Consider the following 23,589-nt stretch of genomic DNA (forward strand, 5'->3'; position numbering starts at 1 on the left):
GCATTTCAAAGTAAATCAAAGATGTTGGTTTTCACTATCCTTAAATACGTGAATAACTAGAATTTATGGTTGTTGTTTTTCCCCCATCCAATTTCTGGGGATCTGGTCTCCTCCCCCTCACCCCTCTTTTTCTTTCTTTGTCCTTTCTTCTTTCTTTTTTAAAAAAATAATTGCTTTATTGAGATATAAATTATATACCATACAATTCGCCTCTTACAATTGAACAGGATGTGACTTCCTTTTGACTGTGTCTCTGGCAGGCAGATGATACCTGTAGGCCCACCTGTGCCTGTCACCGAGCTGGATGCTGGTGTGTCACAGGCCCTGCCTGCTGGGAAGTGAGAAAAGTGCCCTGATTGGAGGCAGCAGGAAATGCCTCGCCTGCAGGCTGGGGCCAGGAGAGCCTCCTGAAACCTGGAATGCCCTCCTGTTTCTCCTCTCCCAGCTCCATTAGTCTGAGTTTTAACAAATCCCCTCAGACTTCCAATTAGGAGGAGAAAGTGGAGATGGGGTGGAAGGTAGTGCCCGTCTCTGAGCTTTCCAGCACAGGCCTGGTATATAGGAATTAATCCCAGCATCATGAAAAAGTGCTTCAAAGAATTAAGTTTCTTTTCATAGTAATCCTCGTGACTCATTCTGGACTAATTTTAGTTTAGGAAAGAATAAAGTATCATATGGTATTTGGGGCACTATAGCATTTGTCCTTTTAAAAGCAATCAGTTCCCGGTCTCCCGATCGAACTCCTGAGGGGACACTTTGCATATATATAGATGTGAGTTTAGTTTTTATATATATAGATGTGAGTTTAGTTTGGACTTTGATTTATGAAATATAATTAAAGACTAGTTGTTTTACCATATAAAAAAATAATAATAAAAGCAATCGGTTAATGCTTTGAAAGCTTCTGCACTTGACTTCCCTTCTGGAGCAGAGACTGACTCACTTGACATCAGCCCCTTCACCCAGGGCCGTTTTGCCTGCAGCCTTGTTTAATCCTGGTGCAGGTCCCTGGGAGTGTGGGGTTCATTTTGGGTTTGAGAAGGACATTGGTGGTCTTGTAGGGCCCAGGATCACCAGAGATTGGATTATCTGGGTAGAAAACAATCTAGGAAACAGTTTTATGCCAGCCTTTCACAGGCTACTTGAACTTTTAGATGTGACACTGTCACAGGCCTGACATTCAGACTGTCTGTCTGTGGAAATGTCTTCAGTTGCTTTTGTAGGATAATTTTCTTAAGATTTAATTTGTTACTTGGTGCTAGAGCTGCAAGAGTGTAGGCATTTTAAAGGGAGAGTCTTGGAGAAACTTGGGAATTTTATGGGCATCTGTAAGGATTCAAACATGTCACATGCTGAATTCCACATTAAAGCCAGTGAAAAAAGTCACGTGCTGTGGCCAGCTACTATTCAGCTGAGGCTCCCAACCATGTCATTTTAGCCTAAAAGGGACTCTACAAATGTCAGTTAGACAAAAATGAGAACGTTTGGGGACATTCTGTTTTCTCCCTTCCACATTTGTGCTTCAGAGTAGCAGACAGGTGCTACAGAAATAGTTTGCCTGACTTCATTAGGGCAATTCAGATTGTCTTTAAATCTGTCATATGTGTCTGTGTGACGTTTAAAGGTTAGTAAAGCCTCACAATGTGATTTGGTTTTATTTTAAATAAATAGCCTTTAAAATGGTCTCATTAAAAAGCACCATCATGTCTGACCAGTGTGGCTTGCTTGACCTATGGTTGAGTGTTAACCTATGAACCAGGAGGTCATGGTTCCATTCCCGGTCAGGGCACATGCCCGGATTTCAGGCAGATCCCCATTAGAGGGCATGCAGGACACAGCCAGTCAATGATTTTCTCTCATCATTGATGTTTCTATCTCTCCCTTCCTCTCTGAAATCAATAAAAATAATTTTTTATAAAGCACCATCAAACTACATTCTCTTACCTGACAATTGAAGTTGTTGTTTTTGCTTTTAAATAGAGCTTTATTTATTTTTCTAATTAAAAACACTATTCCAAAACGTTCAGAAAATACCAAGACGTGTGGAGATCCCTCAAAACCCACTACCTCTCCCCAATAACTTGCTCAGCATTTAATCTTTGGACACCTGGGCTCTTCCTCTGATCAGGGGCCTCCCTCCCGAGGACGTGTGACTCCTCCCTTCCGTGAGGGCTTAGTGTGGTGTCTCCTTGTGCTTAACAGGGTAGCTATTAATTTCCTTCTTTAGGCAGCTTCCATCAGCAGTTCTCTGTTAGCTTCTTTGCACACTTTGCTGAATATTCCCATTGGATAAATTTCTGGATGTGAATCTGGTAGGTCAAAGATACATATTCTATTATGTGACTTTCCACCAGAAATGGTCCTGCCTACATTCCTTACAGTGTGGGACTGCTTGTCTTCCTACACCTTTGGCTACCTTCGGTATCATTCATCATTTTGATTTTTTTAAAAACTATCTTTTTGATTTTTGTGAAATCAAGGCAAAAGTGATACCTTATTATAGTTTGCAATTCTTTGATCAGAAATAGAGTTGAATACATTTTTGTGTATGTTTATGTGCCCCTTGCATTTCTCTTTTTCAAAATGACTGTTATTGTCCTTTGCTTGCCATAGTGTTGCTCTTATTACATAAAACAGTTTTGTTTTGTTTTTAACATGTGCAAGATAGTAACTCTTGGTGTTATATATTGCTAATATTTCTCTCAGTACATTCTTTCCTTTAACTTTTGTTATATAAGCAATAACCAGTTTAAAAAAACACTGTATTTTTCTTCATACAGGTTTTATATTGTTAAAGTTATCAGTTCTTTACAATCTGCCTTGCTGACATCTCTAGAAAGGCATTCTCTCTATGCCAAGATATCAGAAATATTTTGCTATTGTTTCTCTTACTGCTTTAAAAATTTTTAACATCAAATCTTTAATCTGTCTGGAATTTGTTTTGGTGAAAATGTGTGGCGTAAGGCTTTAACTTTTTATTTTCACCAAACAGGCAGCCAGTTTCCCATGCACTATGTATAAAGACTCCATCTGTGGTGCTGGGTGATGTCTGTTTTCCTCCTTCCCTCCACCCCCCACCACCCTACCCTCTTTCATCCTGCTCTGTGCCAGGGAGACAGCGACTAGCTCCTATTCTGTGGTTTTTTTTATTGGGTGTGGCCAAGGGGGAGGGGCACCAGCAGGAGATGAGAGGATCGGAAGAGAGGGAAGTTGGCATTTATTCCCAGCTCCCTCAACTGGCTTCCTTTGTTGTTGTTATTGTTGTTAATCCTCACCCAAGGATATTTTTTCCATTGACTTTTAGAGAGAGTGGAAGGGAGAGAAGGAGGGGGAGGAAAAGAGAGAGTGTGAGAGAAACCTAGATGTGAGAGAGACACATCAATTGATTGCCTCTTGAACACACCCTGACCCTGGGGATCGAATCTGCAACCTAGGTACGTGTCCTTGACCGGGAGTCGAACCTGTGACCCTTTGGTGCGTGGGCCAATGCTCTGATCACCAACCCTCGCCGGCCAGGGCTCAACTGGCTTCCGTTTGCATTCCCATAGGGAAGGTCATGGTGGCCATTCAGAACCCACCTCAGGTAGCCACCTCTCCGGGTTTCCAAAGCTCCTTCTCCCCCTTGGCCCTTTAGCTCTGGGGTTCTAATGGCCCTGGAGCTCCCACACCATCCATACCACTGTAACAGCTCTTTCCTTAAACTCACAGTCGTCACACCATTTGTGTGTGCCACCTCCTTCCTCCCTGAATCTGTTGGATGCTTCAGCCTTCCCCACTTCCTGCAATTCTTGCTTTAGTTATATACCTGATTCTCGAATTCGCTTCAGCCTGTTTCAGATCCATATCTGGTTTCATTGATCATTTCTCACTGTTTAACCCCTGTATGTTTCAACACTTTGTAAAGAGAGCCAGCCTCCGTTATTACTATGCTTTTCAAAACGTTCTTAGCTTTTCTTCCACGTTTTTACTTTCATACTTTGTCAAGTTTTGCAAAAACGGTATTTTTGGGTTTTAACTGAAATTCATTAGAATCAGAGTCAAATCTAATTTGGACAAAAATGCACCTTACAGTGTTGCACATTTTCATCCATGAATATATTTCTAATTGTTGCTATCAACAAACAGCAAGTTTATGGGGGCAAAAACAACATCTATCTTATTTAAATGATTTTATGAATTAGCCCAACCAGCGTGGCTCGGTGATTGAACATTGATCTATGAACCAGGAGGTCACGGTTCGATTCTTGGTCAGGGCACATACCCGGTTGCAGACTCAATCCTCAGTGTGGGGCATGTAGGAGGCAGCCAATCAATGATTCTCATCATTGATGTTTCTATCTCTCTCTCTCTCTTCCTTCCTCTCTGAAATCAATAAAAAATTATTTTAAAAAAATGACTTTATGAATTAAATGAAAGACGGACATAACTAATGTCCTTCACTAAAGTTTAATAGTTATCTGCTTAATTACATTATTATTGTAGAAAATGTGTGAAGAGAATCCTCATAGACACTTGGGAAACATGCTTGCACAATCTCTCCCCACCTTTCTTGCAGCCAAGGAGAGCCAGTGCTCACAGAGGATGTTTGCAAGAATGTGTTCTCCACCCCCCTATACTGCTCTTGTTTTTTCCCCTGTAATACTTGCCATCTTCTAATATACCATGTGATTTACATATTTGTTGTGCCTGTTACTTATTGTCTGTGCTCCTGAGAGAATATAAGCTCCACTGGGCAGGATCTTTGTTTTGTTCACTGATGTAGCCCAGGCACTGTGAACATGCCTGGCGTAGGCCCATGCTCATCAGTAGTGCCCTGTGACTGAGTGAGCTCACACAGTGCTTGTCAAGCACTGGGCAGTGGGCCCAGTAGGAAGTCTCGCTGGGGGGCTTCATTTGTGGACGTGCCAGAGCTGCTGTCACTAAGGTTCACATCGCAGGCCCTGAGGGTAGCATCCCCCAGATACAAGTTTCCTTTTCCAGGAAGACCCTGGGAGCCCAGAGGATGCAGGTCTGAGCTCCTGAATATCTGCGACGTTTACCAGCATCATTTAATGTACAGGTCACTTACCTGTGTTGCAAAGACATTTTTAGAAATAATAATTTCAGCTTTCCTTTTTATTGTTGTAAAGCAAAATTTTAAAATACACATAAATACAATTAAGAAAATAAACCCTACCACTCAGAAAATCATGGTAGTGTACAAGCTCCCATAGGTTTCTTTGTATTCTACATGTATTTTTTAAAATATATTTTTATTGATTTCAGAGAGGAAGGGAGAGGGAGAGAGAGATAGAAACATCAATGAGGAGAAAGAATCATTGATTGGCTGCCTCCTACACTGTCCCCACTGGGGATCGAGCCTGCAACCCGGGCATGTGCCCTTGACCAGCATCAAACCCAGGATCTTTCAGTCTGCAGGCAGCACTCTATCCACTGAGCCAAACCAGCCAGGGCTTCACGTATTTTTCAAGTGAGCACATTAGACGTTACTCTTTTACCTCTTTATGGTTTTGAATCACACCTTATCTCCATTTTATCTTACAGGATTTTATTCTGGAACACTACAGTGAAGACAGCTACCTATATGAAGATGAAATAGCAGATCTTATGGATCTGAGACAAGTACGTTTCTGTATGCAGCAGGGAGGGGAGGGTGGCTGCTGGAGCTTGTTGAGTCTTCAGGATATTCTCCCTATTGCATTTGAAATCTTATAGAATTGCAGATGGTTGGAGGTGATCGGGAGGGGCTGTTAGAATCATCTGTCTGTCACATAGGCCACAGAAGGGAAGAGGCCTGCCCACTGGCATGGCTGGGGCTCGATTGTGGCACTCCTGAGTTCATCCCAGCCCTTCCACCCCTCCTAGAGTTCATGATACCAATAGCAGGGCCAAGCTCCACAGAAACAGCGTGTGTGAGCACCTTCCAGCCTGTGTGTTCACCTCACCCCCATGGTGCCGGTGCCGTTCCTTTCCTTTCAGGCTTGTAGGACACCCAGCCGGGATGAGGCCGGTGTTGAGATGCTGATGAGTTATTTCCTCCAGTTGGGCTTTGTTGAGAGCCGATTCTTCCCGCCCACCCGACAGATGGGGATCTTGTTTACATGGTAGGTGCCTGGGGCTGGGGCTGCCCCACTTCAGTCCCTGCTTGGAGCCTGGGCACCACAGAGGCTCCTGTGCACTGTGGGCCCCTCTCTCTAATTGTCCCCTTTATACAGGACGTGTAGATAAACTGGTGTTTATTTGCGAAGGAGACCCGAGGGGAGAAGGCTGCAACAGAGTTTGCCTTTTGCTTCTCAGAACAAGTGAGCCGAGGAGAAGAGGCATTTTTTCGTGCTCATTTTATCCTGGGGAAACACTGGGGCTCTGAGGTGGAACTAACAAGAAGCAAGATTCTTGTCCCAGATGAGGTGGGGGCTGGGAACCAGGTTTTGTCCCAATGACAGGGGTGCAAACAGAAATAGATCAAATAGAAAACAAAGCTGAATATTTAAGATTAGTGCTGCTGAAATACTTTACAGCTGCTGGGCCTGTTCTGAGTGGGGGTGAGAAGAGACTAAGTCCCGACAGTGAGGGTTAAATTATCCCCCAGCAGGCCCACGGGATGCCTGCCCTGGAAAGGAAAGGCAGGGGGCTGTGTAAAGATGCTGTTAGCTGCCTGCTCCGGCGGAGGTGCTAAAGGTGGTTTCGCCTCAGTCTTTCACCTCAGTCTTGAATTAAGGAGAAGCTCCCTGTCTGCCTGCAGGTTGATGTTTGAACTTTAAAACGAATCCTAAATCTTTTAGACTTTAGCAAGAAGTATGAGGGGTTTGTAATTGCTGTATTTCATTTAGGAGAAGCCTTATCTTTTTTAAATATGTATTTTAGAACAGTTTTGGGGTCACAGCAAAATTGAAGGTACAGAGATTTCCCATATACCTCCTGCCCCCACACAGCACACCCTCCCCCAACATCAACATTCCCCCCCAGAGCAGTACGTTGACTTACTACAGTTGGCACAGTGTCACCCAGAGTCCAGAGCTGACATTAGGGTTCACTCTTGGGGCTGTACATTCTATATGGATTTGGATAAATGTATAATGAGAAGTATCTACTATTACAGTATGCAGAGTCCCTTTACTGCCCTAAAAAGTTTTTGTGCTCCACCTATTCGTCCCTCCCCCTTCTCCCCTCTGAAACTCTGGCAACCACTGATTCCTTCTCTGTCTCCATTGTTTTGCCTTTTCTAGAATGTCATATAGTTGGAGTCATACAGTATGTAGCCTTTTCTGATTGGCTTCTTTCACTTAGCAATATGCATTTGAAGTTCCTGCATGTCTTTCATGGCTGGATAGCTTTTTTCTTTTAGTGCTGAATAATATTCCACTGTATGGATGTACCACAGCTTGTTTACCCATTCACCTATTGAAGGGCATTGTGAAACCTTATTTCTGTGTGCTATTGTGCGTCTTCAGTATGATCAGGCCCCTCATCTTGTTTGGAAATGAAGGCCTCATTGCATGTGCATTTTTGAATTTATTCAAGAAATAAGTTTTGTCCATTTTTTACCCCCAAATGGCGTTAAATAGCCAAGTAAACTATTCTCACAACACATTTCTTTTAAATAGGTATGACTCCCTGACCGGGGTTCCAGTCAGCCAACAGAACTTGTTACTGGAGAAAGCCAGCATTCTGTTTAACACTGGAGCCCTCTACACACAGATTGGGACCCGGTGTAATCGGCAGACGCAAGCTGGGCTGGAGGGTGCAATGGATGCGTTTCAGAAAGCCGCAGGTGCGTCTCCGAGAGGGCTGCTGGGTACCCCAACTGAAGTGGGTCTGTGGGTCCTTCCCAGGTCTCACGGGCCTGAAAGGGCCAGGCCAGTTTCCAGCACTGCTGTAATTTCCCACCAAGGGAGTTACTTAATGTTTTACACCCTGTTGGCTCCGTCTGGGTCTGGGTTATGGCTCATGTGCACAGGGAATCCTATGGTTAACGATTAATCCTTTCCAAATGAGTAGCCCTAAGGATGGCAGTGAATGAAGTGTTCCTATGAACACTGTACTGAAGAACAGAGTAAGTTTTTCCGAGTAGTGAAAACATAGGCTTTTAAAAAAAATCATGTGTGCCTTATTGGTGCCTATTACTACTTATGCCTTTATATTTTGCTGATTCTATGAAGCCTGCCCACCTAAGGTTGCTCTTCTTGGCCCTTTGTCAAGTGTCACTTATTACCAACCTGTGGAGGACCAGGGTAAGAGGCCTGGTGCAGTGAGTGGGCTCAAGGTGGTGTCCAAGAGTCCCCTCTAGCAGGGCCTCTGTCGCATACTCTGGAACACAGAGGGAAGCAGACAGCCTGCCACAGTTGCCATCTTTCTGTAGAGCGGTCTGTGCTTTGTGGCAAAACCAGAGGAACCAGTCCGATGGGATTCATGGTAGAGATTTTATTTTAGCTCCAGGTTGATGTCTGTTTATGTTGTGACAGTTAATTTTCTAAAGCATAAAAAACGTAAGCCGAGGGCTACAGCTTGAAATTTTCCATTGGAATGGGCTGAGCTGATCCTGCCTGTTTCCTGGGCAAAAGCCCTGAATTTCTGAATGACCGAGGTGTTAAGTGTGAGTGTCCTCCTGAGAGCCCCTCAGTCATTCCTGCCCTCTGCTTTGCCTTCCCCTAATGCCTGGTCAGGTTTGGACGTTCTCACAATCATCCCAGGAGACGCAGGAATGGACGGGAGCCAGGCTGATCCTTTCTTTTTTTTTTTTTCTTTTAAATATATTTTATTGATTTTTTTTAACAGAGAGGAAGGGAGAGGGATAGAGAGTTAGAAACATCGATGAGAGAGAAACATTGATCAGCTGCCTCCTGCACACTCCCCACTGGGGATGTGGCCGCAACCGAGGGACATGCCCTTGACCAGAATCGAACCTGGAACCCTTCAGTCCGCAGGCCGACGCTCTCTCCACTGAGCCAGACTGGTTAAGGCTGGTTTCCTTTCTTAATACAGATGTAAATGTTTTGGAAGAAAGTACTATTTTTTTTTTTTTTAGAGAATTTTTATGAGTTTATTTGAGCCAAACTGATGACATTGCCAGGAAGCAGATCTCAGATGCTCCCCTATCACTTTGTAAACTGTGGTAAAAGATACATAACAAAATTACCATTTTAACAATTTTTTAGAGTATAGTTCATTAGCATTAAGTACTTTCACATTGCTGTACAACTATCTGTCTCCAGGGATTTTCATCATCCCAACTGAAACTCTGTTCCTATTAAACAGTAACTCTCCATTCCCTCTCCCTTCCAATCCCTGGCAAACATCATTCTACTTTTGTCTGTATGAATTCCAGTCTATTTCACACAACTCATCTCAGTGGAATCATACAATATGTGTTTTTATGATTATTTCACTTAGCATAATGTCTTCTTCCATATTGTAGCCTGTGTCAGAATTTCCTTCCTTTCTAAGGCTGAAAAATATTCCATTGCATGTTTCTGCCACATTTTGTTTATCCATTAATCCACCAATGGACATTTAAGTAGTTTCTGCCGTTTGGCTATTGTAAATAATGCTGCCATGAATGTTGTTGCACAACTACCAGTTTAAGTCCCTGCTTTCAATTCTTTGGTGTGTTTCCCTAGGAGTGGAATTGCTGGATCTGACGGTGATTAAAAATCAGATTTTTTAAGATGCTTCAGGATGCCACTTTATATTTTTGCTTCTGTCATTCTCTATATTTCTGAGCAGCATGGTGAAATAAATATGATCCCCAACTAATGTGCAAAAAATTTCCAATTGTAGGGGTTTTAAACTACCTGAAAGAGACATTTACTCACACACCGAGTTATGACATGAGTCCCGCCATGCTCAGTGTGCTGGTCAAAATGATGCTCGCACAGGCCCAAGAAACCGTGTTTGAGAAAATCTGCCTTCCTGGGATCCAGAATGAGTTCTTCATGCTGGTGAAGGTGGCTCAGGAGGCTGCCAAGGTAAGCCTTCCTGGTTCTAGTGACTTGGAGAGTGGGCAGGATGCGTTGGTGCGGGCTCAGTGGAAGTAGTGGGCTTCCCATGGCAGCTTGCCTATGACTGGGCAGTGTGCCCACCCTGGCCACAGTGCTGGCTTGCATTTTCTTGGCAAGTACTGGTGTTTCAGATATGGATCACTGATTCCATCTGCAGCTTGGCCTAAAAACCAGCTTAATGACAGTTGCCTGATCTCCCTGTTAACTCTGACACTGACAGCATGAAGCATCCTTGGAGTCACTCCCAGATTCTGGAGCGGTCTCTGGCAGGGGCTGCTGCATAGAAGAAAGGGCTCTTTTTCTTCAGCCCGGGTACATGAGGGCTCCTGTGCCAGGCTCCCCCTTCCCAACATCGCTTCTGTTGCAGGTGGGAGAGGTCTATCAGCAGCTGCACACGGCCATGAGCCAGGCGCCAGTGAAGGAGAACATCCCCTACTCCTGGGCCAGCGTGGCCTGTGTGAAGGCCCACCACTATGGAGCCCTGGCCCATTACTTTGTAGCCACTCTCCTCATCGACCACCAGTGTAAGACTTGGGGGTCTGGGGGCTCTGGGCTTCGATCAGGGTTGTGTTTTTCCTGCTTCCAGGAGATTATGAGCTGAATAGGGGCTGTCTGTGTGCCCTGGAGAAGCTCACTGCTTAGGGACTGAGGGTGGGAAGTACATGTTGGTCCAAATAGCTGTTACATAGGCCAGGGTGCGATTAGGCATTACATGTTTCCACTGTGGGAGGAAAGGGGGAAGTGTTAATTCTGCCTGGGATGGAGCAGACGATGTTATGGAGAGCTAGAACAGGGTGAGGACCAGGGCACGGAATAGGAGGCATTTGTCTGAGGCACAAAATCTAAGGGAATGCCCCAAAACTCAATAATCAAGATAAAATTTAAATGTGACATTTTAAATGAATCAAAATTAATGCAAAAAAATCCATGGTGATAAATTTCTTAAAATTGATTTTAGAGAAAGAGAGAAAGGAAGAGGGAGGGAGAGAGAGAGAGAAACGTTGATTGGTTGCCTCCCATATGCATCCTGACTGGGAAAAGACCCTGCAACTTAGTATGTGCCCTGACCAGGAATCGAACCCACAAACTTTTAGGGTACTGGGCAGTGCTCCAACTGAGCCACACCAGCCAGCCAGAGGTGATCAGAATTTTAAATAAAGATGGGGTGCCCTGGCTGGTGTGGCTTAGTTGGTTGCAGTGTCCCAGTCAGGGCATGTACCAGATTGCAGGTTTGATTCCTGATCAGGTGCATACAGGAGGCAGCTGATTGGTGTCTGTCTGTCTCTGTCTGTCTCTGTCTGTCTCTGTCTCTCCCTGTCTCTCTCTGTCTTTCTCTCTCTACCTTCCTATCTCTCCAAAAGAAAGTATAAATAAACAAATACGGGGATTGGTAACAATGCTATGCTGAGCCACATCAGAGCCTGAAGCAAAAAGAAATTTTGATTTTTGTTTGTTTACGTGGATTTTTTGCATTGATTTTGATATTTAGAAACTTGTATTAAACAATTATATACTTGTTGAGATTTTGGCACCCCCTTCAATTTTCAGCTGGAGGCGAGTGCGTCATTCTCCTCACCCTGGTTTTGGCTCTGATCTCAGGCCGGTGGGAATGTTGTTGTAATTAGTACTAATCCAGGCAGCCCCCAGCATAATGAAGAGAGTAGCCTCTGGAGCCAGACTCCCTGGGTTCATATCTTAGCTCTGCCATTTATTAGCTGTGTGATCTTGGGCAAGTTACTTAGCTGCTCTGTGCCTCAGTTTTCTCATCTTTAAAATGAGGATGTGAAGGGGACCTATCTCACAGGGCTGTTGTGAAAACAGTGGCCATGTGTAAAGCTAAATAGTGCCTTGTATGTAGGTGGCTCCCTAAATGTGTTAGCTGCTACTTACTGCTAATATCATTATGTAGTCTGCTAGGCAGGTGAGTCATGTAAACCAGCGCAAATACAGTGCTTCAGTAGTTGCAGCAGGGACCACCGGTGAGGCAGCAGTTGGACTTCTTGGTGCAGTCACGGACAGTTTTTCATTTGAGATGGACTTTGAGCTCTTAGGACTTTTTCAGCTGATCAAGGAAGGAAAGGACAGCTAGAGCAGCTGCCTGAGCTCTGAGATGGAGGCCAAAAGTGTTGAGCAGAGTGGTGAGTGGTTTGGTGAGGTTAGAGGGGGACATGTGCCAGGGACAGTGCAGGCACAGAGGCCACCAGAGGTTTGAGGCGGGGCTGTGATAGGAGGTTCCTCGAAGTGGGTGGGTTGGAGGGGTTGAGGGTGGGACCTCAACACCAAATTATGAGCCCTACATATGCAAAGACTTGTGGAGTTTATCCAAGGGCAGAAAGGAGACCTATTATCCCAAGTGCCTTGTAAAACTGGGGAAGGAAGGAAGCTGAAGATGTGGTTGGAAGAGAAATCTCTAAGTGGGTCTGTGGCGCCGTCTCCAGAGCCCTCAGCCATGTCCATGAGAAGGGACTCATCCTGTGGCTCTTGTTACAGTGAAGCCGGGTACAGATGAAGACCACCAGGAGAAGTGCCTGTCCCAGCTCTATGACCACATGCCGGAGGGGCTGACGCCCTTGGCCACGCTGAAAAACGCGAACCAGCGCCGACAGCTGGGTGTGTATTGGCTCTCCCGCTCCCTCCCTCCTTGTGTCCCATTTGTTGCCCAGCTGGTCCTGCTCACAAATAGCTCCAGACATGCCCCCAGGGCAAGGCTTGGAGAGCAGAGGTCCAGAGTCATTGTGGCCATTCTGGATTCTGAAACCATGAGGCGTAGTCCTCTCATCTCTGCGGGCTTCCAGAGCTATGTTCTCGTGGGTTCCGCGAGGGCCCGGGCCTCCCCAGTGGAGAGCTTTGACAGTCTTTCATCACCCCTCATGTGGAAGGACACAGTAGTTCATTTTCTCAGGTCACACCTGAGAACTGGTAATGAATTGTCCTGGCTTGATCTCTGCCAAGTCTCACCACCCCCCGCCCCCCTACCCACCCTGCCACATAGTTTCCCCATCTCAGTGATGGCAACTGCATCCTTCTAGGTGTGCAGGCCAGAAACCTGGACTCACTCTGTGCTCTGTCTCCCCACAACTGATTAGCAAATCCCATTGACTCTACCTAGAAAGCGAGCCGCTTCTCACCCTACCACCCTGATCCAAGCCACACGATGCAGACTTGCTAAACCTCACACAATCCTATGAGAGAGATACGGCATGATCTCCATTTTTCAGTTGAGGAAATAGTCCCAGAGAGGTTACACAGCTTGCCCAGCTTTTTGTAGTGGCCTCATAGCTGGTCTTCCTGCTTTTCTCTTTGCTCCTTCATAGTCCTTTCACATGGTCAAATCACATCAGTTCTCTGCTTACACCCTGACGGGCTCCCATCTTACCCACAATAGGAGCTTAAGTCCTCACCCTGCATGGTCGGACTTGGTCCAGCCCCTGCTCCTCTCTGCCCTCCTTTCCTACCCTTCCCTGCCTCACCCCCAAACACCTTGTTGTCCTTGAACACATAGGCATGGTCCTGCCCCAGGGCCTTTGCACTTGCTGTTTCTTCCTTCAGGAATGCTCTTCTGTTAGATATCATCATGGCTGCTTCCTTACTTCCTTCAGGGCTTTATTCAAAAGTTATCTTCAAAAAGGTCTTTCCTGATTACCCATCATAGAAGAGCAACTTTCCATTCCCAGTCTTCTCTTGCCACATCTGCCTACCCAGTTTCACATTTCTCCATAACCTGATTGCCACACATTCCATTACATACTGCTTTGTTTGTTAATTATCTGTCTTCAGCTATGAGCATGTAAGCTCCATGAATGCATTGCTTTATCTCTACTGCCTAGAACATTCAGTAAATATATGGTGAATGGATGTTTTATGTACATAAATGAACATATTGCACATGCACTTCAGAGAGACTTAAGCCATCTGGGCAGATTCTTCAGAAAAGAGAATGCCCACCTTTCTGGGCTGATCCTTGGGCACTTTGGCTTTCCTTGAGGTACTCGTGCTGCAATTTAGGACACATGTCACGTGGTGCTGCTTTCCTGTTGGCAGGCAAATCCCATCTGCGCAAAGCCATTGCCCATCACGAGGAGTCTGTGAGGGGAGTGAGCCTATGCAAGAAGCTCCGCAACATCGAGCTGCTGCAGGAGGTGCTGTCCGTGGCACACCAGCGATCCCAGCTCAAATACACTCAGCACCAGGAGGACGATGACCTGCTGAACTTGATCGATGTTCCTGACATTATCTGTGAGTGATCTGGGTGCCTGTGCCAGGTACCGAGTGTGCCCTGTGTGAGAGGCAGTGGCACTTGGGGCACACTGCTTTTATTAACTCATTCTGAGGAGCTGGGCAAACCCTCGTAATGTGCTGGGCACTGGGAGGGGCAAAATGCTGCTCTTGCTCATCTCCTTGTGCCTGAATCCAGGGGTTTCTTTATAGACTTGGCCTTGACAACCCCTTAGTGACTTCTGACTTCCCTCCTGCCCCTTGATGCTCCTCTCTTGGTGTCAGGGTGCCCTGTCACCTTGTCCATTCCCATTTCCCTCTCCACCCCCTTTATTGACTTTTCCTCCTCTAGATTCCTTTCCTTAAAGTCTCCCAACCTCCTTGGGGTTCCAGTCATCACCTCCACTCAGGAGACTCCCTTTTGTGTTGACATTTTTGCTACACTCCACACCCACCCACATTCCATCTTGTATAACTTTGATAGTATCTGCCTTTTACAACTCGGGCTTCCTGGTTTGAAAGCCAATGCATCCTTATTCTCCCTTCTAGGCTTGCTCCTTCCCCCGTTTACTCCATCTTTTATTAGCACCAACATGTATTTTTCTTCAAAGACAAAAGTTATTTTTATTATGAAATGGCACCTAAAACTTTCACTGATATAGTGGAACCAGGGGATACAGGAAGAGTTCTTCAAAACCTAGTTTATTGAGCCCTAGCCGGTTTGGCTCAGTGGATAGAGAGTCAGGCTGCAGACTGAAGGGTCCCGGGTTTGATTCCGGTCAAGGGCACATTCCCAAGGTGTGGGCTCGGTCCCCAGTAGGGGGCGTGCAGGAGGCAGCTGATCAATGATTCTGTCATCATTGATGTTTCTATCTCTCCATTCCTCTCTGAAATAAATAAATAAAAATATTAAAAAATAAAATCAATAAAAATATTTTTTAAAAACCTAGTTCATCAAGTGTGTGAGTGAGTGACTGTGTGTGTGTGTGTGTGTGTGTGTGTGTGTGTGTGTGAAAAACACTTAAGATTACCCTCTTAGCAAATTTCAAGTATACAGTATGGTATTGTTAAATATAGTCACCATGCCGTATGTTAGATCTCTAGAGCTTACTCATCTTGTATAACTGAGACTTTGTACCTTTGACCAACATCTCCTCATTTCCCCTACCTCTACCTCTGGCATCTAGCATTCTGCTCTCTGCATTGATGAGTTGGACTATTTTATTATTGTTTTTTTAATTATGATTTTTTTTTAAATCCTCACCTGAGGATATTTTTTCCATCGATTTTCAGACAGAGTGGAAGGGGGAGGGGAGAGAGAAAGAGAAATATCGATGTGAGAGAGGCACATCAATTGGTTGCCTCCTGCACGCGCCCCGACCAAGGCTGGGGATTGAACCCGCAACCCTTTGGCCCCTGGGCCAATGCTCTAACCACTGAGAAAAACTGGCCAGGATGAGTTGGACTATTTTAAATTCCACATATAAATGAGATGGTGCACCATGAGCATTTTCTAAGGATCTCTAAAGTGCTGAGCACTGTCCTGTTTTCAAGAATATGGAGGTGAACTGGACACTTGTTGCTGCCCTTGGAAGGGTGTCAGTAGTTCTGCCGTGGAGGCCAGGAGTGGAGGGGCCTCCTCAGAGGTGACTTTACAGTGAGAATGACTAGGATCTTTCCGGGAGTTAGGGGAAGGGATGGAGGGTGGCCCAATCAAAGGAACCCCCTTTGGCCAAACCCCCTTCGATCCTATTTCCTAAACCTCTGTCCGCAGCTCTGGAGTTCTACCCCCCAGTTTTCAGGGACTAGCTCCTTAGGATTAGATTCTAGCTCAGGCTAGAATCCTGGGCTTGGCTGTAGTAATGTTGGCTGATACCTACTGAGCATTTGATCTGCCAGGTCCAATATTAAGCACCACTTGTATACAGAATCTCATTCAATCTCCTTTGCCAACTGTATGATGGAAGTACTGTATTCCCTTATCTTAAAGATGAGACCATAAAGGCTTAGGTGACCAAGCTGGTTGGTGGAAGCAGGAATAGTGCTCAGAGAATCTCCTTCACAGACACTGTGGCCACCTCCTTGGCCCCCTGGTGCTCTGTGGCCAGGAGGTAGAGACATAACCTCCATGGAGGGAGGGAGACACATGACTCCTGGTGAGGTCATGGGGTGGTGGCACTACTCTTAGTGGATGGGCAGCCTCTCCAAGCCCAGCACTGTATCAGGCAGTTTGTAAGAAGCCACAGGGTCATCCTGTGAATAGATGGGTGTGATCTACCTTGGCAGTGCCAGTCTGCTTCCTCAAGGTTTCTTTTTATACTGTTGTTCATGTATACTTAGCCTGCGCTGGGATCCTTTGTGAGAAGCCGACTAGCCTCTTGGTAAGGGTGGGTTGGGTCTGCCATAGATGTGTGGAGATTTGAGCTATTGATGGACACAATTTGGCAAACTCACTGCTCACTGTGAAATCACCCCATTACACACTAATAATGAAAAGAAGCACATCTCCTCCAGGACTTTGTGCTATCAGACATGGTACTTCCTTCTGTAATAGCGACGCCTAAAATATAGATTATTTCTCAGCAGGGTTTTATGATACCAAAGGAAGTCCACTAGAATATAAACAAGCTACTTGAAGGCAGGGAATGTATCAGTTTGTCATTGCTCTGTCTCAGCCCCAGAGCAGGGTATGGCTTATGGTAGGTACAGGTCATACTGGACCAGGGGGCTAGACCAGTAGTCCAAAACCAAGTGACAGGACGCGTGACTAGGAGCAAGGTTTGCTGCCTCTTCCCTTCAGAGTAAAGATTTAGACCTGAATTTTTATTTTTTTAATTTATTTTGAGAGAGAGAAACATCGATTTGTTGCCCCACTTATTTATGCATTCATTGGTTGATTCTTTTTTAAAATACATTTTTATTGATTTCAGAGAGGAAGGGAGAGGGAGAAGGAGATAGAAACATCCATGATGAGAGAGAATCATTGATCGGTGGCCTCTTGCATGCTCCCCACTGGGGATTGAGCCTGCAACCTGGGCATGTGCCCTGACCAGGAACCGAACCCTGACCTCCTGGTTCATAGTTCAACGTTCAACCACTGAGCCATGCCAGTCAGTCTCATTGGTCGTTTCTTGTATGTGCCCTGATGGGATTGAACCTGAAACCTTGGCATATTGGGATGATGCTCTAACCCACTGAGCTACCTGGCCAGCATTGAGGATAACTTTCAACTACAGAAATATCTATACCTTCCCTTTTAATCTTATTTTCTAGCTAAAACTGAGCAAGAGGTTGAAATTATAGTGCCACAGTTCTCCAAGGTGACAGCAACAGACTTCTTCCAGAAATTGGTATGTTGAGTGTTTATTTCATAATGACCTAAGGGACAGCTTTTACATGTTGCAAGTATGTAAAAGATTATTTTTAGATATTGTAGATCAGGGGTGGGGAACATCCGGCCTGCAAGCGGTGTCATTTGGTCTGGCCCTGCTATAGCAACCACAGGCAGGACTCGGAATTCAATAAATCTAGGAGCTTTTTTCATAGCAACATAATTTTTAAGATAATTTTGTATGGCTCGCGAATTATGTTATAAATATCCAAATGGCCCTTGGCAGAAAAATGTTTCCTCACCCCTGTTTTAGATTTTCTTAATTTGTGGATTTTAATTAAGATAATTTTATTTAAAATATGTTGGCTATTTCAGAGAAAATGGCAATTCATGTTCTCATATGACTGCTGTAGCATGTATTACCTCGGGTGGTGTCATTTCATTAGTCTCTGAGCAAGGCTGAATGACATCTGCAAAGACAACAAGGCAACATTTCCTTTAGCTTTCAAATGCCTGATTCAGCCTTCAGATCCTACAGCTAATGATGCTCTATTCCAAAGGGTCCTTTGTCGGTGTTTTCGGCCAACAAGAGATGGACACCTCCTCGAAGCATTCACTTCACTGCGGAAGAAGGGGACTTAGGGTTCACCTTGAGAGGAAACTCTCCAGTTCAGGTCCACTTCCTGGACCCTTACTGCTCTGCTGCGGTAAGTGTATGCCATTCTAGGGGGCAAAACTCACTGGCATCTTTGCAGGCAGTCAAACTGGTAAAATACAAAGAAAGCTGCCCAAACAAACGTGGGTGAATGATTTAGGGTTCCTTTATTAAAAAGCCCTCTTATGGGTGTTACATGCCCAAAGAGGAAAAGATTAATTTTTATTTCTTAAAGCAAATTTTTGCAAATATCTATTTTATTAATGAAGTTGGAAACTGATTCCAGGAACTGGATGAACAGAATGTGACCTTTATTTACGTTATACTTTTGTAGCTGGCAGGAGCCAAGGAAGGGGATTATATTGTTTCCATTCAAAATGTGGATTGTAAATGGCTGACAGTGAGCGAGGTTATGAAACTGCTGAAGAACTTCGGCGAGGACGACATTGAGATGAAGGTTGTGAGCCTCCTGGACTCCACCTCATCCATGGTGAGGCTGACACCCCTGGTAGTAAATAGCAAAGTGGGGTGAGGTTGGTGTAACCTCAGAGGTCTTTCCCGGACCCTCTTCCTCCTGCCTGCATTTGAAGCATGCCACAATGACTGAACTCCTTCCTAAGCTTGCCATTGCTGGGATGTGCTTGCCTTGGTTCAGAGAGCACTAGAAAACTTGTATTATTGATCCTGTAGATAAAATAACCAATAGCTTTGTTTTCCTGATTATATCCTTTTTTTAAAAAAATAAATTTTTATCAATTTCAGAGAGGAAGGGAGAGGGAGCAGGGGATAGAAACATTAATAATGAGAGAAAAGCACTGCAGGCCCCCTACTAGGGATCTAGCCCACAACCCGGGCATGTGCCCTGATGGGAGTTGAACCATCACCTCCTAGTACATAGGTCAACCTCAACCACTGAGCCATGCCAGCTGGGCCTGAGTATATCCTTTTTAATGACAAAAGTAATACATACTCATAGTAAAAATATATTCAAGTGGTCCAGAAGGGCTTGTCATTTGAAAGATTCTCTCCACCTGTCAAAGATAACATTTGCTGTTTCCTATGAGATCTTGGGAACTGTTTGATGCCTGTGCAAGTCCCTGTGCAGTTATATCCTTTTTTCCCCCCAGTGGAAGGAATCATTTCATACACTCTTTCACACTTTGCTGCATTTAACAATGTGCCTTAGAGATTTCCCTCTATAATAACATTTATTTATTCATTCAACAAATATTGATTGAGCATTAGCTGTGTGCCAGGCCCTTCCTAGGTGTTGGAGCTACAACTGGAACTAGACAGATAAGGTTCCTGCCCCCACAAAGCTGGCACTAAATAAGCAAATAAGTGGTTGTGATTTTGATAAGTACTGCAAAGAAAAGAAAAGGTGTGACATAATAGAATGACTGGGGGTAGGGAGAGGCCCCTTCAGACAGAACTTTCACAAAGACTTGAGCGACGAGGAGGAACCTCTGTATTTGAAGAGGTACAAGAGGAGCATTCTGGGCAGGGGCCAGCAGGTGCAGAGACCCTGTGGCATGATTAAGCCCTGTGGCATGGTGACAGAACAAAAAGAGGGCCTTTTGACTAGAGCATCTGACAACAGGAAATGAGGTGGGAGGGAGATGGCCTCATTGGCAGCAGTGGGACTTTGGAAGCCATTGAAGCTTTTAAGAAGGGAATGAAATGAAGGATGTTTACTTGAGACGGATATCTGCCTGGAGGCTGGCTGGTGGCAGCAGCGTAAGCTGGCTAGGGCAGTCATCGGGCCAGTGATGTTAGCAGCTTACACTAGGAGGGGTGACAATGGCAGTGGAGGGAGGTGGATGCACCTGAGACATACTTTGAAGGTGGAGCTGACAGAAATTTGTAGATGATTTATGTTTAAAAAAAAAAAGATGGTAGAAAGAGAGATGATTTCTTAGTTTTGGGCTTGAACAGCTCCATCATTTTTTATAATGATGGGGAACAGGGACGGTAGTGAGAGAAAACAAGAATTCTGCTTTGACGGTTTCATATGCCATTAGACACTAGATATAAATGTAAAGTAGGTGGCTGGATGTTCTAATCTTCAGTGTAAGGGAGAAGTCAGAGCTAGAAATAAATATTTGAGAACCTTCAGCATAGTGATGATATTTAAAGCTGTAAGAGACTAAATGAAATTGCCTGTGAGGGGCTGAGGGCTGAGGACTAAACTGAGACACCGCAAACATCTGGAGGTCTGTGAGAAGTGGTGCAAAGGAAGTTGCGAGGGCGAGTTCAGAGAGATTGGGCAAAACAAAAAAGGGCTTCTGAATCAAGAGAAGAAAATCCTGCCCAGAGAGAGTGGCCCACCGTTTGCATAAGTTAAGAGGTGGAGAGTGAGGGAGGAGGAGCCATGTCTATTTGGCAGCTGGACAAAAGGACAAAAGGACAAAAGGAGAGATGGCGGAGAGACTCAGATTAGAGAGGGTTGGAGAGTGAATGGATTGTGTGATTTCACCAATAAGAAATGTGCAAAATAGGAAAGTCCATAGAAACAGAATGTAGATTCGTGGTTGCCAGGGGCTAGGGTTGGAGCATTGGGGAATGGAGAGTGACTGCTCATGGGTACAGTTTCTTGGAGGGATGAAAAGGTTCTGAAATTAGATAGTGGTGGTGGTTGCACAACTGTGAATATACTAAAAACCACTGAATTGCATTAAAATGGTGAATTTTATGGGATGTGAATTGTATCTTAATTTAAAAAATAAAGTCAGTGGACTCACAGAGCACCTTGGGAGAGGGGATCGTGAGAAATGGTACTTTTAGGAGCAGACTCCATAGAATTGGTAGAGAAGTGATCAAGATCCTAACCAGAAAGAGAAGAGGTTTGTCTAAAAGGAGGATGAATAAAAAGGCTGGGCTCTGGGCTGAAGAGCTGGAGTAGATGGCACTGACATGGAGTAGATGGCACTGACAGGGAGGGAGGCGTGGCTTCACAGAGCGGCCCTGCCCCTGAACAGAGATTGAAAGGCTTATTTTTCAAACCTGTCCTATGTTTGAAGAGGCCAATGGATGTGGTGGTTAAAATCAAGGATTCTACACTCACTGCCTAGATTTGAATCCTGGCTTTGCCACCAGTTGTGTGACCTTGGGCAATTCAGGGAACAGCTCAGCCTCAGGAAAATGGGGAAAACAGCGCCTGGCATGCGATATGTTTCAGTTCATAACAGGTGTTATAATAACCATGATGTGGTTATTCCTTTCTCCCAGCAAGGATTCTAGATAATAACATTTGAGCACTGTTTTTTGTTTGTTTGTTTGTTTTGATGGTTTTTTAAACATATTTTTATTGATTTCAGAAAGGAAGGGAGAGGGAGAGATAGAAACATCAATAATGAGAGAGAAACATTAATTGGCGGCCTCCTGCACACTCCACACTGGGGACTGAGCTCGCAACTCGGGCATGTGCCCTGACTGGGAATCGAACCATGACCTCTTGGTTCATAGGTTGACAGTCAACCACTGAGCCATGCCAGCCAGGCATGAGCACTGTTTTTAACTGCTAAACCTTTTCTTCAAACAAAACCAAATAATGAGAATAGAGCTGAGTGCTTAGCTGAATTGATTACCTGTCTTCCCCCGCCAAAAAAAACACATTCTCTCTGGATCACAGTGGGGATCCCTTAGGACTCCTCTGTGGAGCATATTTTGAAAACTGCTGATATAGTGGAATCCTAGGCATGGAATCAAAAGACCTGGAATCAGGCCTTCTCTGCCATTAACAAGCTGTGTGACCGTCAGTAGGTTAATACCCCTCCCTTGGCCTCAGTTTCCCCATCCATGTAATGTAAAAGTTGACTAGGGCTATGGTTTCAACCTGCTCCATAAAGCCCTGAGAGATCCAGAGGTTCCCAGGAAGATGTGATGGGAGCATGCTGGAGGAAGACGGAAAACAAGTGAATGGGGGAGGGAAGACCTGTGAAAGGGAGCAGAGCCATTGGGTGGTAGCTGGGGGTGGGGGACGGACATAGGGAAAAGAGGAAAGGAAAGCTTTTCAAAGAAGGTGGTGGTGGTGTGTGTGTAGGTAACAGCAAGCTTGTGTGCTGGTGGGAAAGGTCTGGGAGATAGGGGTGCAAGGAGGGAAAACCTGGAGAAGACAGGGCATGAGATCCAGGAACACCAGCGGGCTTGTCTTTGTGGACACATGAATTAAATGTAAGGCAAGGATATCAGGAGGGCATGTGCAGGGCTTGAGAGAAGGTATCTAGGAGAAAAGGAATAAAGTTACTAAGGAAATGTAGGAGTGCCCGGTAATGAGGTGCCCAGTGAAGCTTTGGGGTCAGGGTTAGACTGTCAAGGGAACCAGTCAGCTTGGTCAATATCCCCCAGTAAGGGCATTTGTTTAGATGCAGGCCTGGAGGAGGCAGTGAGTGTTGAATTAGAGTTGACATTCACTGGTGGAATTCGGTAAGGGAATTGAGGGTGTTTGCAAGGGAGGGGTTATTCTGTATAATGGACTTTAAGCAGGTAAAGGTTGAAAAATGTTCGCAGGCATTAAATCTGCCTCCAGGAGTTTGCTTTATTGCTTTTAATGAGAGCACGTGTGTCCTGTAGAGCATATGGGATTAATGGCAGTTTTATAGGAAAGGGAGCAGGATTTTATCCAAAGGAGCCACGTATTTTATAGTGAAGAGGGACATTTTATAGTGAATACCCTCCTTTATTGCTGCATCACTCAAATTCTTTGATTTATATTAGGAACAATGTACCCAACCACTTAGGTCTATTGTATGTATACTTACATAAATGGCCTGATTTCAGTGCCTGGAACATAGATGTTTGATAAACATTTGGTGAACAAAGCAATCTCAATGTTAGGCAAGCCTTACAAGCAGGTGATAACCCACATGGACGTGTTTAGAAAACAAGTTTCTTTATATTTCCTATTGGAGTCCTACACGTCCTTTAAAAGTTGGGTTTAATAGGTACACTTTTGTTTGGCAAAGATGACAAAGTTCTGGAGATGAATGGTGGTGATGGTTGCACCACCACATGAATATATATAATACTACAGGACTATACCACTTAAGCAGGGGGAAAAGTTAATGGCATCCTCACTGTGGATTCGATATTGTCTTTAAAGAGAATGAAGTTTTGTTATACCTAATGGCATAGACTGAAATCCAAGATACGTTAAGTGAAGAAAGCAGGATGCAGACCAGTCAGTGTGTATAGTGTGTTCCTTTTAAGATAAGACCAAATGGTGACATATACTTATGCACATATCATTACCTGTATATGAACATTATTTCCAAAAGTGCAACAGAAATCATGTTTAACTCAGAAGGGCCTGGAGCAAAAGTAGGAGGAACATTTACTGTTCACTCTATGTATTTTCATATTGTTGACCATGAGTATGTATTACTTTTTCA

At 44.7% G+C, this 23,589-nt stretch overlaps 1 protein-coding gene across 1 annotated transcript in view; it reads left to right on the plus strand.

Annotated features, from left to right (window-relative positions):
• Positions 1 to 23,589, plus strand: part of RHPN2 (rhophilin, Rho GTPase binding protein 2) — a 45,250-nt gene that overhangs the window by 19,948 nt on the left and 1,713 nt on the right. Inside the window, exons 5-14 of the mRNA XM_005862670.2 lie at positions 5,545 to 5,622; positions 5,980 to 6,104; positions 7,605 to 7,771; positions 9,778 to 9,965; positions 10,366 to 10,522; positions 12,489 to 12,608; positions 14,040 to 14,234; positions 17,487 to 17,563; positions 18,105 to 18,251; positions 18,534 to 18,689. Coding sequence (XP_005862732.1) covers positions 5,545 to 5,622; positions 5,980 to 6,104; positions 7,605 to 7,771; positions 9,778 to 9,965; positions 10,366 to 10,522; positions 12,489 to 12,608; positions 14,040 to 14,234; positions 17,487 to 17,563; positions 18,105 to 18,251; positions 18,534 to 18,689 — 1,410 coding nt within the window. The remainder of the gene's footprint in view (positions 1 to 5,544; positions 5,623 to 5,979; positions 6,105 to 7,604; positions 7,772 to 9,777; positions 9,966 to 10,365; positions 10,523 to 12,488; positions 12,609 to 14,039; positions 14,235 to 17,486; positions 17,564 to 18,104; positions 18,252 to 18,533; positions 18,690 to 23,589) is intronic.

The sequence above is a fragment of the Myotis brandtii genome, unplaced genomic scaffold (genome assembly GCF_000412655.1).
Source record: "Myotis brandtii unplaced genomic scaffold, ASM41265v1 scaffold165, whole genome shotgun sequence".
Classification (NCBI taxonomy): domain Eukaryota; kingdom Metazoa; phylum Chordata; class Mammalia; order Chiroptera; family Vespertilionidae; genus Myotis; species Myotis brandtii.